The 15,510-nt window shown below is 47.7% G+C and overlaps 1 protein-coding gene across 3 annotated transcripts in view; it reads left to right on the top strand.

The window, feature by feature from the left end:
• The window catches only part of Col22a1 (collagen type XXII alpha 1 chain), a 255,332-nt gene that overhangs the window by 58,587 nt on the left and 181,235 nt on the right, over positions 1–15,510 (top strand). For all 3 annotated transcript variants that reach the window (XR_008220523.1, XM_052747950.1, XM_052747949.1), the window contains exons 7-10: positions 4,199–4,474; positions 8,691–8,771; positions 9,904–10,020; positions 15,309–15,353. Coding sequence is in view for 2 of the 3 variants with exons in the window: in XM_052747950.1 (XP_052603910.1) it covers positions 4,199–4,474; positions 8,691–8,771; positions 9,904–10,020; positions 15,309–15,353 (519 nt within the window). In the remaining variant the exon portion in view is untranslated. The remainder of the gene's footprint in view (positions 1–4,198; positions 4,475–8,690; positions 8,772–9,903; positions 10,021–15,308; positions 15,354–15,510) is intronic.

Below are 15,510 nucleotides of genomic sequence, written 5' to 3'. Positions count from 1 at the left end.
CCCAGTGAGGAAGGACAGATGGCAAAGCCAAGGCCATCAACACAGAGCTTTGTTCTAAAAGAAAAGCAATACCACCCTCCGTTCTTGATCTAGTCCCAATCCACTTGTTCTCGGTGCTGAAAGGCCTGAGCCCCAAACCTTGTCCTCTCGTTGGAAATGTGCACATGCAGACATTCTCACTTTCAGCTGGGAGAGACTCTCAATATGCGGCTAAAACAGAACAAAAGCTTGCCAAGTAATTGGGCTCTGGCAATCATGGACTGTGGTCTGAGACAACCATCAGCAGCCACCTCTGCCCCCCCACCCCCATGGGCCACCTCTGCCCCCCCACCCCCATGGGCCACCTCCTTCTAAGCTCTTCTCTTCAATTCTCTCTCTCTCTCTTCCTTTACCCCTCTTCTCTTAAAATAAGTAAATGAGATGATACAGTTGAGGTGCTAGGAACCTTGTGAGGAGAAGTGGGCAATGGCCGGGACGTTCAGCCACTACTTTTAGTCTATTCTAACAGAGTAGAATAGGATTTATTCTAACAGACTAGAATGGGATAGAATGGAGTAGAAGAGTCAAATAAGAATAAGATTTAGAATAGGACAGAGCCGGGCGGTGGTGGCGCATGTCTTTAATCCCAGCACTCGGGGGGGCAGAGCCAGGCGGATCTCTGTGAGTTCGAGGCCAGCCTGGTCTACAGAGCGAGATTCAGGAAAGGCTCCAAAGCTACACAGAGAAACCCTGTCTCGAAACTCCCCCCCCCCCCGCAAAAAAAAAGAATAGGGCAGACCAAAATAGGATAGGATGGACTCTCCTTGTGGTCATAGAAGGCCTTGACATTGTTCTTCACTGTTCACTGCCACAAACCTGCTTGTAGTATAATTCAAATGGCTCACAATTCTTAATGCACTGACTCGTCCTCATTATCCGGCCTATAGGTTGGTTCTACCATGCCCATCTCAGGGTAAGAAATAGAAATAGCCACAGAGAGGCTCAGGAATTGACCTGAGTTTGTTTGCATGGGTCGTAAAAGCAGAAGTTGAGATTTGAACCCACGCAGTTAAGGCCCCCAAGTCTGTGCTTTTGTTCTTCGCCTGTCTGGGTCTTCCAGTCCTGTTGAATAACTCTCCCATCACATCCGTAGTCCCACTGAGGTGTAAACTCATTTTCAAAGTTAACCATGGAGGGATCCAGTTTCCTATGTGTGGGAGACTGAAAGCATTCACAGGCTTCTGTCGGCTCTGTGTTCCCGTCCACCATCACTGCCTGTTAACCACAGATTTGCTTCTTCAATTTCTCCGGTCTGGCCGGGTGGGACTGGGCACCTGCCATGACATTCTTCTGGGATGAGCCCGTAACACCCCCACAGTCTGGGTCCCTTCTTTCATGGCATTTGCAGAGCTATGTGCTCCCTGTCTGCCAGGTCGGCTGTCGCCCTCCTGCTGGAGTAACCAGGGTTCAGATAGAGCTGGAAAATGGAGCTACTACAATTTGCTGATGCATCTGAGAGATGAAGTGGATTCCGGGAGGTCACCAGCTACTGTTGGTGGTCACAGGACTTAAGCCTGTGAATACCTTGGCTAGCTTTCTTGCTTGCTTGAGACAAACATCATGGGAAAGCCAAGTCTACAGGGAGTTCTGGAGATGGTCAGGGCCAGGACTGAGGTCTGTGAGACTACCTTGAGGAAAAGGAGGACTGTGCTCAATCATGAAACAGTTACACTATATGTGCTGTATTAGACAGAGAGGAACTCATTGTTTTCGGCTGTTCAGACACCTGTAATATGTATGCAGGTGAGCCAACTAAAAGGAATATGAGGGACCCCTTGGTTGTATTGAAAGGAGGTTGAGCCAGAAGGAGAACCTAGAAGACAAGGGCTGTGTTTGGAATATTCTTGGCCAATTCTCTGCATTGTACAGACACCTTTATTTATTCTCAGGGACTCTTGCTTTTCCATTGATTGATTTATTCATTCCTTCAGCACCTTTTTCTTGAATGCCACCACGTACCACATGCTCTGATATTACAGGGATTAACAAAGGAGCAGACCAAGCGTCTGTTTAAAAGGATGGGAAAGTGGACTTTAAGTCAACAGGTGTGCAGGTGTGCACAATTACTAAATGAGATAACATCATATGTTGATCTATAACTGTAAAGGCGAGGAAGTACAAATCAATCAAAATGTCTGGACAAATGAGAAGTCTGTTAGACTCCAAAGGTATACGTGTATTGGTGCAATGGTTAATTTTTTGTCAACTTGACACAAGCTTGGGTCATCTGGGAAGAGGGAAACTCAGCTGAGAAAATACCTCTATAAGGTTGACCTTTAGGTGGTTCTTGATGAATGATTCATCTGGGAGGGCCTTGCCTACTGTGGCCAATGCCACCCCAGGCAGGTAGCCCTGGGTCATATAAGAAAGCAAGCTGAGAAAGCCAGGAAGACAGCCAGGAGGTGGCACTCTTCCATGGCCTCTGCTTCCTTTTTTACCTCCAGGTTCCTGTCCTGACTTCCCTCAGTGATGATCTGGGACCTGGGAGTTGTAAGATGAAATAAACCCTTTCTCCAAGTTGTTTTTGGTCATGGTCTTTAGCAGAGCAATAGGAAGCAAACCAGGATTATTAGAAAAGACTTTGGTTTCTGTCTGTGATCTTACCTGTTTAAGCTATTGTAATTAAGATTTAGAGCAAAGCCTAGCATAGTCATACTATGTAAATTGCTTACATGTATACTTACTTATTTTACCCTCAGCAAGCCTAAGATGTTAAGTGCCACTTTTTGTTTTGGTTTTTGAGACAGGGTTTTTTCGTGTAGTTTTGGTTCCTGTCCTGGATCTTGCTCTGTAGACCAGGCTGGCCTCGAACTCACAGAGATCTGCCTGGTTCTGCCTCCCGAGTGCTGGGATTAAAGGCATGTGCCACTGCTGCCCAGCATAAGTGCCACTTTTTAATATCATTTTGCAAATGAATAAACAATGCAGAAAGGTTAAATAACCTGAAGTCACAAAGCCTCAAAACTACTTTCTGGTTTGGGTTGATCAGGCAACATCTAACATGCTGAAATAAAATAATAATAATAATAATAATAATAATAATAATAATAATAATAATAATAATAATGAAGTGGCTGGGGTTAAGAGTGGGGATGTGGGCAAGAAGAGTGGGAACCAGCAAAGGGATGCTATTGCAACCCTGGATTAACAGCCACAGGAAGTGGCGGGGCGGGGGGGGGGGGGGGGGGGGGGGGGGGGAGGGGGGCCTGGCTGAGTCAGGACAGATGAAGACTAATCTTAGTTGATGGCCCTATGTTCATGCACTGCCCAAGTCTGCACACATTCACTGCTGTATTCCTGACATCTGGCTTGCCTGTCCCACATAGCATGTTCAGCGAGCATCCTGGGGGGAATGAAGAAGTGAGAGCATGGGTGAGAACATAACTATTCATCTACCAGAAGCAAACAGAAGTGACCTTTCTTGCAGAGGTGTCCTGTGTGCAGCCACAGATCACTATGAATGTCGCCCAGCATAAAATTGTAAATGTACTTAAAATGTTATGAGATTATTTTGTGTGAGGTTTTTTTTTTTTTTGTAACTTGATTGTCTGGTTCTTGAGCATGAATTTTAAAGGTGTCAATATAGCCCAGAGGAGCTGAAAGGTTAGACAACCCTGGGTGCTTTCTCTGTGCTAGGAGATTATGCAAAGGGCTCAGTGTGCGTGAGTGACCCAGACAGTCAAGGCCCTCACCAGTTAAGAGTCTTCATTCTCATAGAGCTGCAGTTGAATCTTCACCCATCTGGTTGCAGACTGGCACGTGACATCTACACTAGGGAGGGCAGGGTCTTAAGAGACCCTGGAATTAGGATTTCTGGTTGGTGTCATGCCTCAGTCCCTCTCCACTGGTCATTTGAAGTCTTACAGAAGCCCCGGTAGCCTCTTCACACACTGAGTACATGACCTGTGCCCTGTGGATGAGCACAGTCAGTCTAATTACCGCCCAGGTTTGAGCGGCCTGCAAAATGACTACTGATGTCATCATGTATAGGAGGAATCAAAGCCCAGAAAGGTACCTGAGCATCCTGGTCTGAGAGTCACAGTTGGATGTGTCAGCATTGTTAGGACTGGCTCAACCTTCCCTCCTCTGTCCTGGCTTTGCCTCATTATGTTCAGGGGATGTAGTAGGTCTTTAAGCGTTCTCTTGCCTGTCTCCTTAGGTTTCTATCCGGCTGGATGGTGAGAACAAGGCGGTTGAGTACAATGCTGTGGGTGCCATGAAGGATGCAGTCAGGGTGGTCTTCCGAGGTCCCCGGGTTGATGACCTCTTTGACCGTGACTGGCACAAGATGGCTCTAAGCATCCAGGCCCAGAATGTGTCCCTCTACATTGACTGTGTGCTGGTTCAAACACTGCCCATCGAGGAGAGGGAGAACATCGACATCCAGGGCAAGACTGTGATTGGCAAGCGTCTCTATGACAGTGTGCCCATTGACGTGAGTACCTGAGGGAATCTTGTAGTCAGTGCCAGGGCCATCAGAGTGGACCCTGGAATCTTGGTGCCTTAGTGTCCCCCATATCTGTAGTTCTAATTCATCATCAATTTATCAATCATCACCATGGACTTTCTGAGGAGGGAGGACACTTGACTCGGAATTGGAGTCCAAATTCCTCATTCGTTCACTCATTCATTCATCCATCCATTGTATATACATTGAGATCATTCTGTTTGCTAGATTCTCTGCTTGGCATTGGTGATACTGGTGCCTATAAGGGAGCATAAGATTGACATGCAAACACTAGTCATTTTGAAATAAAGGGCTCAACGTCATTAGGTTTTGTTACGGGGGAGGGCTTCTAGGGTACCAAGGGACAATGGTACTTTGATGAGTTGGGTCAAATACACACAGAACCACAAATCATATCCAGGTGGTGCCACATCGTCCTGGGATGGGCAGGCGTGGAGAGGGCTCACAGGCTCTAAATCCTGTATCCTTTACATGGCAACCTGGTCCTTCCAGGCCACATTAGTTAGCAGCATCAAAGTGGCAGAGCAGCATCAGCATCAGAACACTCATTTGGTGCTTACTGTGTGCTTTAGTAGCTTCTCAGGGCAACACAAGCTCCATTGTGCTGCTTGTCTGTCTTCTGTATATGCTTGACCATCTGATATACTGCAGGTACCCAGTTATGTTGAGCCTGACTATTAAAAAGATGTGAATTTGACAAACCCAGGGTTTCCATGGAAGGAAGACTCATCGAGATCATTCGCTCTGGTTAAGTAAATGCCACAGTAGACACTGGCATCATGTATCATGGAACCTAAAGGATGGGTGTCTAAACTAAACAAGTGTGGTAGCTGTGAGGAGGGAACTGAGAGAGGTGTGTATGGTAGCTTCCTAGAGGAAGTGAACTTATGCATAGAGGGTAAAGGCTACAAGGTAGAATGCATCTATTGGGAGCAGGATTCCAGAGGGTAGGAGCTTGAAGCATGAAGTAGAAGAGATAGTTAGGAAACATCCAAGGCTTCTTGGATATATCCTGAAAATCAGCCTGCAGGTGACACTTGTCCAAAAAAGCAAAAGTGAGTAAGTGCTATGCCTAAGCAATCTCTGTTTGTTGCAGAGAGGGGGGTCCATAGGAAGATGGAGAGTGCTTGGGAAGGAGGCAGTCCAGTGGTTCAGAGCCGAGAGGCAGGGGTCTTGGTTGGGTCAGTGTGCAGGGGTAGCAACTGGGCATGGAGCTGGAATGCACTGAGGTAGTGAGCAGGTGCTGGGGAGTTGGTAGTTACTCAGACCCATGAGGCTCTGAGGCTGGTATCTTCTGGAGAACCCTGATTCAGAACCCTGACAGCTCTTCTCTGTCCCTTCCCAGAGGCCCCAGGCTTCTCTTCCCCTTTCCTGCCTGCTTCCCTCAGGCCTCTGCCTCTCTCCAGAGTCTCAAGAGAGGTGTCCATGGGCTGAGGAACCCAGGGATCCACTCTTCCATGCACCTCGACTTTTGGTCAGTTCCCACTGGCCCCACATCCGGCTCAGTTGCTTGAAGTGGTTCTGAGAAATGCAAACACAGGTGAACTTACTCCTTGGAAGGGCTTAGCCTCCATGAGCATTATCAGGCAGTTCACTGCTGTGAGACCAGCCAGTCCTATGTATGGCCATGATCCAGTTCTTAAGCAGAAGCAGAGAGAGCTCAGCACTCCAGTGTGGGCCAGTGTCTGTTGCCCTTCTGCTTTGGTTTGTGCGTCCAGTACAAACTCTGGTGGCCTGTGAGTGGGGCCCCCTTGTACGGTTACTGTAAATGCTGAGCGACTCACAGCAGTGCTGTGACACCGCTTAGTCCCACTGAGGAGGCCAAGTCAGGCACAGACTGGAAGGAGCTGCTCCATGTTGTAAGTTCACAAGGAGGGCCGTGTCTCTTCCAGCCCAGTCTTTGTCATTTGGTACTAGGTCTGGGTCCTACCCTGACTCTTGAATTTGGCCATCACACTCAGCCAGGAAGCGTCCCTGTTTATCCAACACTGTGAATGTGGGAACATGGACCTGTTCCTTAAGTGGGAAGATCTCTCATTCTTCCTTTTCCCTCTGTCAGTGAGAAAGGTTTATTGGTCTCAAACCCTAAGGAATCTGGGGTTTTGGACATCATCCTTAGTTGTGTTTCTCGGTCAAATGCTTAGAGGGAGAGTCAGTATATTTTATATCCTTCCCACCTCATAGGCTAGGATACTTGTAGCCATGTGGTTTGGGGTCTTAGATACAGTGGGAAGAGGCCTCAGCTTATCTAGTTTTGATGTGGGACAGGCACTGTATCCTATGAGCCCCTCACTGCCCTCTATAGCTCCGTGAGACCATATCATTAAAGGGAAAATGGAGGATCAGAGAATTGAGGTGACTTCATGACAGCTGAGTTGGTCTGAACCTTAGACTCAGCCTGGCAGGGCCCAGGTTATGCTTTTACCTCTTCCTAATCTGTTTCCACACACAAGCTAGCAAAGAGCCATTAGATGAGCGTCTGTGTGGGGGATGTGGTGGGAGGGTGGGGACTGTGAGCTGACCCAGGAGATAGTTCAGCCCACAGCTGCTATAGATTGAACCGGAGTATGGCTCTCAGACAGGAATGAGGCCCAGAAGGATAGAATGGGTAGAGATTCTGGGACCTGGGGAGACAGTGGGTGGGGAGGGTTAAGGTTCCTGGAGTATCAAGGATCAAAGGCAGTGGTGGGAATTTGGGGCCCCTTGCAACCTCAGCTCCCTAGCCCCATCTGATGGCCCAGTTGTGGTCAGTGGATCGCTGCTAATGTAGAAAGCAGGCTGTCTCCTAAAGACCAGTCTTGCTCCAAATCAAGAATATGCATTCTGTCATTTTCTCCTGGTCTGCATTGGTGTCTCAACAGGAAATGAAATAGCCATGTGTAGATCTGCTCTTGTCCTTCTGAAGAGAACCAGGTGGCATGATGGGCTGTGCTTTGAGGAGCACATGGTAGAAGCAGAAGGCTCCCCAGCCCCACACAGGCAGAGCCCCTCACCTACCAGTTCTGTTTGTTAAACGTTCTTTCATCCATTGATGATCTGCCTGGGCCACATTTGTCTTGTGGCAAGGGGCTGCCCTAGAACTGGGGACAAGAGAGAACAGAGTCTTGTCCCACAGAGATTTTGTTGTAGCGGAAGAAATAGGTCCTGAAGAGTGAAGGAAATACACAGTGTAGCTGTATGGCAGGTACTATTGTGAGATGGATGAGGAGAGGAGTGAGCCTGAGCCTGGGTAGCAAGAGGAAGGTGGAAGCTGAGAGCAGCCTGCCTGTGAACAGTGGGAGGGAAGAATCTTCCTGGGCAGTGGGACTGTGAGGGCAGGATGTATGGGAAAGAGTTTAGTGTGTGGAGAGGCCCAGGTCAGTCCAGAAAAGGGAGCTGATTGGAAATCAGGGTGGACTGTGGATGGACTGAGCCTGGGCAGCAGCCTGAGTTTGCTGAATTGTATTTACTGTGTGACATCACTCAAAGCAGTTCTGGTTCTGGTTTCTGCAGACCAGTCTCTGACTGCACGAGCCTGGGGCTCGGAAAGCAGACAGATTCCAGGTCTGCAGTCACTTTACAGTTTGAGGCCGTGTGCACAGGCCAGAGTGTGGAGAAGTTGTGTGTGTGCGTGTGTGCGTGTGTGCGTGCGTGCGTGTGTGTATGTGTGTGTGTGTGTGTGTGTGTGTGTGTGTGTGTGTGTGTGTGTGTGTGTGTGTATGTGTGTTTCACTATTCTTACATAGGAGATCTTTATGTTTTCAGTTTCTAAGTCTAGGTGGAGGGTGTGAAAGGTGGAATGAACAGTAGATATTTATCTCAAAAGTTCATGTAAGCTACTGTATGGAGATGATGCCCCAACAGGGTGAGAATAGGGACACATTGAGCTTTCGGTCTGGAACCTGTCCCATCATCAGTGTACTGTGTTGCCTGCAGCAGTGGTGACCTGGATAGGAGCAGGTGTGCCTGTGTGTGGCTGGGGCTAAGCCCACCATCCCTGTATAGTGGAAGCAAGCATGGGCTCACCTCTTTCTTTGAGCCTTTCATGTAAGGGGGTTTCCTCTAGATGGCATATGGGTACACAGACAATGCAGAGCCTCCCCATGCAGCCCAGCAGTGCAGCCCAGGGTGGGAAGGATCCCAAGAGCAAGTGGGATTCCCACAGAGATTCCAGTTCTTCCTTCTCTCCTCATGTTCCTTTCCAGTTTGACCTGCAGCGGATTGTGATCTACTGTGACTCGAGGCATGCAGAACTGGAGACTTGCTGTGATATCCCGACGGGTCCGGTGAGCAGACATGCAGAGTGGGCCAGGGATGTGTATGGCGTCTGGGGCTTGAGTGTTCAGGGTTCGGGAATTAACAGTTGAGGCCAGGGTGTCATTGGCCGGCCATCACTGTGTGTGGGGGATTCTGAGTTCATGTTTTACTTCTAACTGTTTACACAGAGTGTGAGTTTGGGAAAACCAAGTTAAACAGAGCTTCAGTCAGGGTGACCCCAAGGCTTCCAGCCAAGTGCTGAGACCCAGCTTTGGGGAAGTGTGGAAGGCAGAGGTTGGAGAGTTCCTCCAGAGGTCACAGTGGACTGATGCATTCAGTGCTCAGAGGAGGGAAGCTCCAGTGCTTTGGGATAGGAGGCAAGATGGTGGTCAGGACACTAATGGCCCCAGAGCCGAGGGTTGGACCGACTAGGCCTTTGAATTCAGGGTCCGCACCCCTCAGGCCTCATCACCCACTCCTCACATCCCATTTTTTTCCCTATTTCTCTACCAAACCCTAGTTCCAAGTTACGCTTGAAAGATGGGATTGGGATGGAACCTGCTGCCCAGGGCTGAAGGGTGAGCTCCACGTTCAGTGCCTGATGGCCCAGGCCCAGGGACACAGTAAGGGCTCCATCACTGTGTTCTTCTTAGCATGCCTATAATATGCAGGGGCTGGGGATCTGGAGGCACCTGGATAGAAGTGTGGAGAGAGAGAGAAGGAAGGAAGGAAGGAAAGAAAGAAAGGGGCAATAGAAGCTGAGAGATTTTAGGGAGGATGGAAGAGGAGGAGTAAAGGCCATGAAGTGTGTAGGTATGAGACTGTAAGATAGAAGCTTCCCTAAGCAGTCTCATTCAATCTGTCTCAGAAGCTGATAAAGGAAACACCCGTGTCTCCATCCTACATGGTGAACACTGAGGCTAAGGTGGCTAAGTAGTTCCTGTAGGTTGCTAAGCTGGCCAGTGTCTAGAGCTTGGCTGCCTAGCCTATTCACTCTGAGGCCTTAGGAGAGTTGGAATCTGCTGTTAGATGTGTCCCGTCCACTCACGTGTCGTCGGGGGTTTCTGGGTTCCCTTTTGCCTGTCCAGTTCCTTCAGTCCCAGATATCATGGTCCTCACCAGGAAGTAGTCAGATTCTGACCCCTTGACCTTTCTTTCCAGTGTCAGGTGACTGTGGTGACAGAAGCTCCTCCTGCGCCTCCACAGCTGCCCACTCCTGGTAGCGAACAGATTGGGTTCTTGAAGACCATCAACTGCTCATGCCCAGCTGGAGAAAAGGTAGTCCACCCCCCACCCAGTTCCACAGCCCGCCCTTAGTCCCCAGCCTGCAGCATCAGGGCTGAGTGCAGCAGGCAAGGCTGGTTGGCAGGACCACTCTGACAGTGAGGAGAAGTAGGAGTTTTCCATCACACCTGGCCTATCAGTCCAGGCTCAGCGTGGCTTTCAGACCACCATCATGTTCCTTGGAATGCCGGTTACTTTACTTTCGTCCATGATGGGAAGGGAGATTCTCAGGCTTTGATCTAAGTCATGTTTTTCTGCAGCTGATAAGGTGTTACTGGAATCTCTCTGGCTGTCACTTAGGCCGTCACCATTCTTCCTGGTTTTTTTTTGGCTAGCCATACTCACTAATCTGAATATGTGTCATTATGTGTGTGTGGGGGGGGTGGGGGAGTGTGGGTGTATGTTAATGAATAAAGGTTTGGGCATTGTTTTAAATTTTAGAAAGTGCTTCATGTTTGTGAACATCTATACCTCTATCCACTGGACACATTCAATTCCTGGTCTATACCCAAGGCTTTCATTTATTTGCTTTTTTCCTATAGGCCAGTAGTGGTCACACACACACACACACACACACACACACACACACTCGCACACACACACACACACACACACGTGCACATGCACGCACACTCACGCAAGCATGCACACATACTTTCTATTATGTGCAGTAGGAACAAGGTTGTCAAGGAGCAGAACTGTCTGGGGACAGTCTCTGTGAAGAGCCTCTGGACTGGTACCCCCAGTGCCAATTATGATTGTCCCCACCCACATGGTGCCAGCACATGTGAGGACTGTGAGGCTCTGCCCAGTACTAGGGACACCCAGACCCCAGTGAGATAAGGGTTGAAGCTAGCTGGATCAGACACTTTGGATATCTGAGGAACAATAGAACATCTGGCCAGTATACTCTTCCCCCTTTTCCCCCTCACTGTAATTCTTCACACCTTCCATCCCTTCTTTTCTACACAGAGAGCCAGGCTCTTGGGAAGACGTGGGTCACTAAGGAGCTTCTCATCAAGTGAAGTTGCCATATACTGGGTCAACTTGCCAATGGCTAGTTATCCCTTAAGCTTGGGCTTTTGTCAGGCTGTAAGTGACATTAGGATGCCCCGTTCTAGAATATTGTTTTAAGATGTGTTGCATTCGTTTATGCTGTGGAGCATTTGTTTAGTGATGCAAAGATGTGTTGCACTCTTTTATGTTGCATTTGTTTAACTCTGTGAAGCTGTGTTACTGTGCCTGTCTAAAACACCTGATGGTCTAACAAAGAGCTGAATGGCCAATAGCAAGGCAGGAGAAAGGATAGGCGGGGCTGGCAGGCAGGCAGAAAGAATAAATAGAAGGAGAAATCTGGAAAGGAGGAGCAAGAACAAGGAGAGGAGGATGCCAGGGGCCAGCCACCCAGCCACCCAGCCAGCCATGGAGTAAGAGTGAAAGTAAGATTACAGAAGAAAGAAAAGGAAAAGCCCAGAGGCAAAAGGTAGATGGGATAATTTAAAGTTCAGAAAGGCTGGCAAGAAACAAGCCAAGCTAAGGCTGGGCCTTTATAAATAAGAATAAGTCTCCCTGTGTGATTTATTTGGGAGCTGGGTGGTGGGCCCCCCCAAAAGAACAAAGAGCCCAAAAAAGAGTGAAAAACCAACTATAATGCCCTATACCCAGGGAAGAAGCAGAGAGAAGAAGAGATAGGATCGGTACACTCCGACTGGGCAGCTGGTCTTCCAGCTGCAGGCTCAGGCTGCCTCAGCCTGTGAACAAATCTCTTCCATATGCCATTGAAGCCTCAGAGAGGCAGCTGTCTAGACCCACATTCTCCTGAGTTTCACTTTCAGTTAGAGCTCCAGTGGGAAAAGGTGTGGAGAGATTCTCCTGCCACTGTTCACAGACAAGTGCAACTCAAACCCACCCTTCCCAGGCCAATGCTTCTCCTTGGATCCAGGCCTGTGTCTGAGTGGGTCTCATGGAGGCTTGTGTGGTCACTGCTGGGAATCCCAAGAGGCATCCCCTTCCTTTGCCACTCATCTTCCTGCCGTGTACTTCACCAGTGCCTGGCTCTGCACTGACCTCCTTGGCATGGGTACCCCTTCCCTACTTCCACCCCTGTGTGATCCATGCCACATCCACAGCGCTTCGAATCTTGTGTCTTAATCTGTCTCCCAGACAGTTCCCAGGTCAGTACTGCCGGTTTCTTGTAGGGGCACTACTGTCTCTCACCTTTGGCTGTTTGAGAACACAGCACCTTCTGCATGAAACATCCTTTCCTTGAGTAGCTCTCCCTGGCTGCCAGTGGCTCTTCTGAAGCATGAGCAATGACTCTTTGCTGAGCAGTTGGCCTTATGATTTTCCTCCGTGTTTCCTTTTCTCCCCTGTCGTTCACCCCCATTTGGTAACTATCCAGAGCCGCCTTTTGTAGCAGGCTTCTGCTTTTGGGCCACTAACCAGCTCCCAAATCAAGACACTGAGATTTCTTATCAGTTATGAATGCTCGGCCTCATCTTAGCTCTTATTTTAATCTGTTTATCTATGTTTTGGCTCTGGGCTTTTTACTTTTCTTCCCTTTTCCTTTCCTTTCCTTTCCTTTCCTTTCTTTCCTTTTCTCCTTCCTTCCTTCCTTCCTCTCTCTCTCCCTCCCTCCCTCTCTCTCTCTTTTTCTTGTGTATCCTACTTTCTTGCTTCTTGTGTGTGGCTGGCTGGTGGCTGCCTGGCTTCTGGCCCCAGGCATGTCCTTCTCTTTGTCCCTGGTTTTCTTCTCCTTCTTTTCTCTCCCAAGCCTAGATTTCTCCTCCTACTTATTCTCTCTGCCCCACCAGCCCTGCCTACCCCTCTCCTGCCTAGCTATTGGCCATTCAGCTTTTTAATTAGACCAATCAGGTGCCTTAAGGCAGGCCAGGTGAAACAAATGCAGCACATCTTTACATAATTAAATAAATGCAGCACTACCAAATGAAGCATGTCTTTACATCATTAACAAAGGCAGCAGAAATGAATGTAACACACCATCACATAGTTAAAGTAATATTCTGTAGCATAATATAAATGTAACACATCTTTGCCTAACTAAAATAACATTCCACAATATTCTTTTCTAAGAAAAGTCCCCCCCTCCCTTTTTTTTTCTCCCGAGGCTTCAGTATACTACAGTCATGGCCACACTGGGCTGATAATATTTCCTTGATTTTTTTTCTTCAGTATAATCCTAAGTTTCAGTTAACAGAGATTGAATAGTGTCTGTGTTTTGGGAGCTGCTTCACATTTGGACACAGATGCAGCTCCTTATATAGGGGTTGACTTGATGAGACCTGGACCGTCCTAGGGAGCTAAGTATCTTCACAGGAACAGGTGAACATGAAGACCTACTCACTCTGCATGGGAAATAGGCCACATGGAGAAGCTACCAGCCCACCTGTGAAGTTGGTGTGGCCCCTGCTTCCTGCATCTGTGTGTCTATAAAAACTCAGCATGAGGCCCAGGAAATCACAGTCTTCTTCATGGGGCAGAGCTCTGGCTATAGACACTTTGTTTCCAGCTGTTCAAGTCTTTCATTTCAATTAATCAGTAATGTCAACTATCCTTTGGGGTCCCCGTTTACATCTCTATAGTCAGTCATAGTGATGGACATGAATAGTGTCTAATGCATTCTGATGGGCACTATAGGAGGTCCTAAGTGCACATAAGTATTTATACTCATTGGCATATGCTGAGGGCACCTGTGATTACTCTGAAGTAAATGGGTACCCATGAATAGAGTTATACCAGTTAGTCTTTATTGTCACTTTTAAAGAGGAACCTCAGTTGAGGAATAGCCTCTGTCAGATTGGCCTTTGAGCATGTATGTGGGACAATGTCTTGACTGATGATTGATGTTGATTTATGGTTGATGTGGGAGGGCCCAGCCCACTATAGGCTGCATCATCCCTAGGCAGTTGGATCTGGACTGTATAAGAAAGGAAGTCAAAGGGCTGGAGAGGTAGCTCAGTGTTTAAGAGCACTGACTGGTCTTCCAGAGGAAGTTTGATTCTCAGCATCTTTATGGTGGCTCACAACCATCTATAACTCCAATCCTAGGGTGGCTAATGCCCTCTTCTGGCTTCTGTAGGTACACATGTGGTACACAGACACACCTGCAGGCAAAATACTCGTGCAAAATAAGTAAATATGTTTTTTTCAAAAAAGAAAGCTGAGTAAGTCATAGTGAAGGAGAGTCCAGAAGGAGCAAGCTGCATCTCTTCATGGTCTCTGCTTTAGTTACTGGCTTCAGGTTCCTGGCTTGTGTTCTTTCCCTGACTTTCCACATTGATGGACTGTGACCTGGAAGTGCAATGTGAAATAAACATTTTCCTCTCCAAGTTGTTTTTTGATCAGAGTGTTTATTATAGCAACAGAAATGTAAACTAGAACAAGAGTGAAAATATTATTGTTAGGGATGGAATCAGGTGCAAATGGCCCAGTAATGTGGTGATATCTTTATTTATGTAACACAAGAATTGTGTGTTTGTTCTCGGCTTGGCAATATTACAGGTGGCCACAGCACACAGATCATGTATAAACACACCAACGAGATCTTTCACACATTTTAAAATCAGAATGCAGCCTGTGTCTAGAAATTGCTTTAGACATGTCATACTTTGTATTTTAGTAAAAAAAATCATTACACAAATTGATAATAATAGAAATCACAGTTTTCTTTCTAACTAAGTTATACATTCAGATAAAATAAGAGCCCATAAAATTACTTCGTTTTTGTTCATTTATATTGTCTATTGATCAATTGTATCATTTATTTATAAGGTAAAACCTGATGCTCTAATGTGCCTCTTGCTTTTGAAATGGTGGATCAAGATAAAGAGCACACCAGTCACCTCAAATACCTATAATTTATTTCCATCTGAATGAAACTTGACCCCTCTGACCAGTGCCCTCTCCATTCCCCGACTTCCCAGCCTGGAATCCTTGTTCTGCTCTCTGATTTGTGTGACGTCTTTAGCTCCCATGTGTGAACGAGAACATGGACTGTTCCCCTCTCTGTTCCTGGGTGTGTTTATAGCTTTGACCCTGCAGTGGCTGCACTGGGAGGTTGCGGTGAAAGTTGTCCATGCAGGTTTGCAGTTGGAGAACAGGACTCTCAGCTGAAGTCTGCAGTTTCCTGCTCAACTCTCTGACCAACCTGGCTTAGCATATGACTAGTTTTGGAGCCCATGGAGTGGTCAGTTAGCTCCTTTGAGAGATGGGGAGAATTAATATATCACCTTTACTGTTTCTTCTTGTCTTCTTTCCTGCAGGGTGAAAGGGGCTTTGCTGGCCCTGTGGGACTCCCTGGGCAGAAGGTCAGTACCTGCATGGCATAGTGCTCTGTGCTTTAACCTCCATGGAAGCACGGCAGGGGTGTGTTAGGTCATTGTCTCACCAGCCTCAGAGTTGCCTCGGATCTTGTTAAGATGCTACAAGAAGAGCAAGTGGCATGAGGTTCAAGCTGCGAGACTC

Source organism: Peromyscus californicus, unplaced genomic scaffold (genome assembly GCF_007827085.1).
Source record: "Peromyscus californicus insignis strain IS unplaced genomic scaffold, ASM782708v3 Scaffold_20__1_contigs__length_68692818, whole genome shotgun sequence".
NCBI classification, from domain to species: domain Eukaryota; kingdom Metazoa; phylum Chordata; class Mammalia; order Rodentia; family Cricetidae; genus Peromyscus; species Peromyscus californicus.
The sequence above is the reverse complement of the archived record's forward strand: the minus strand, read 5'-3'. Positions and strand labels throughout refer to the sequence as shown.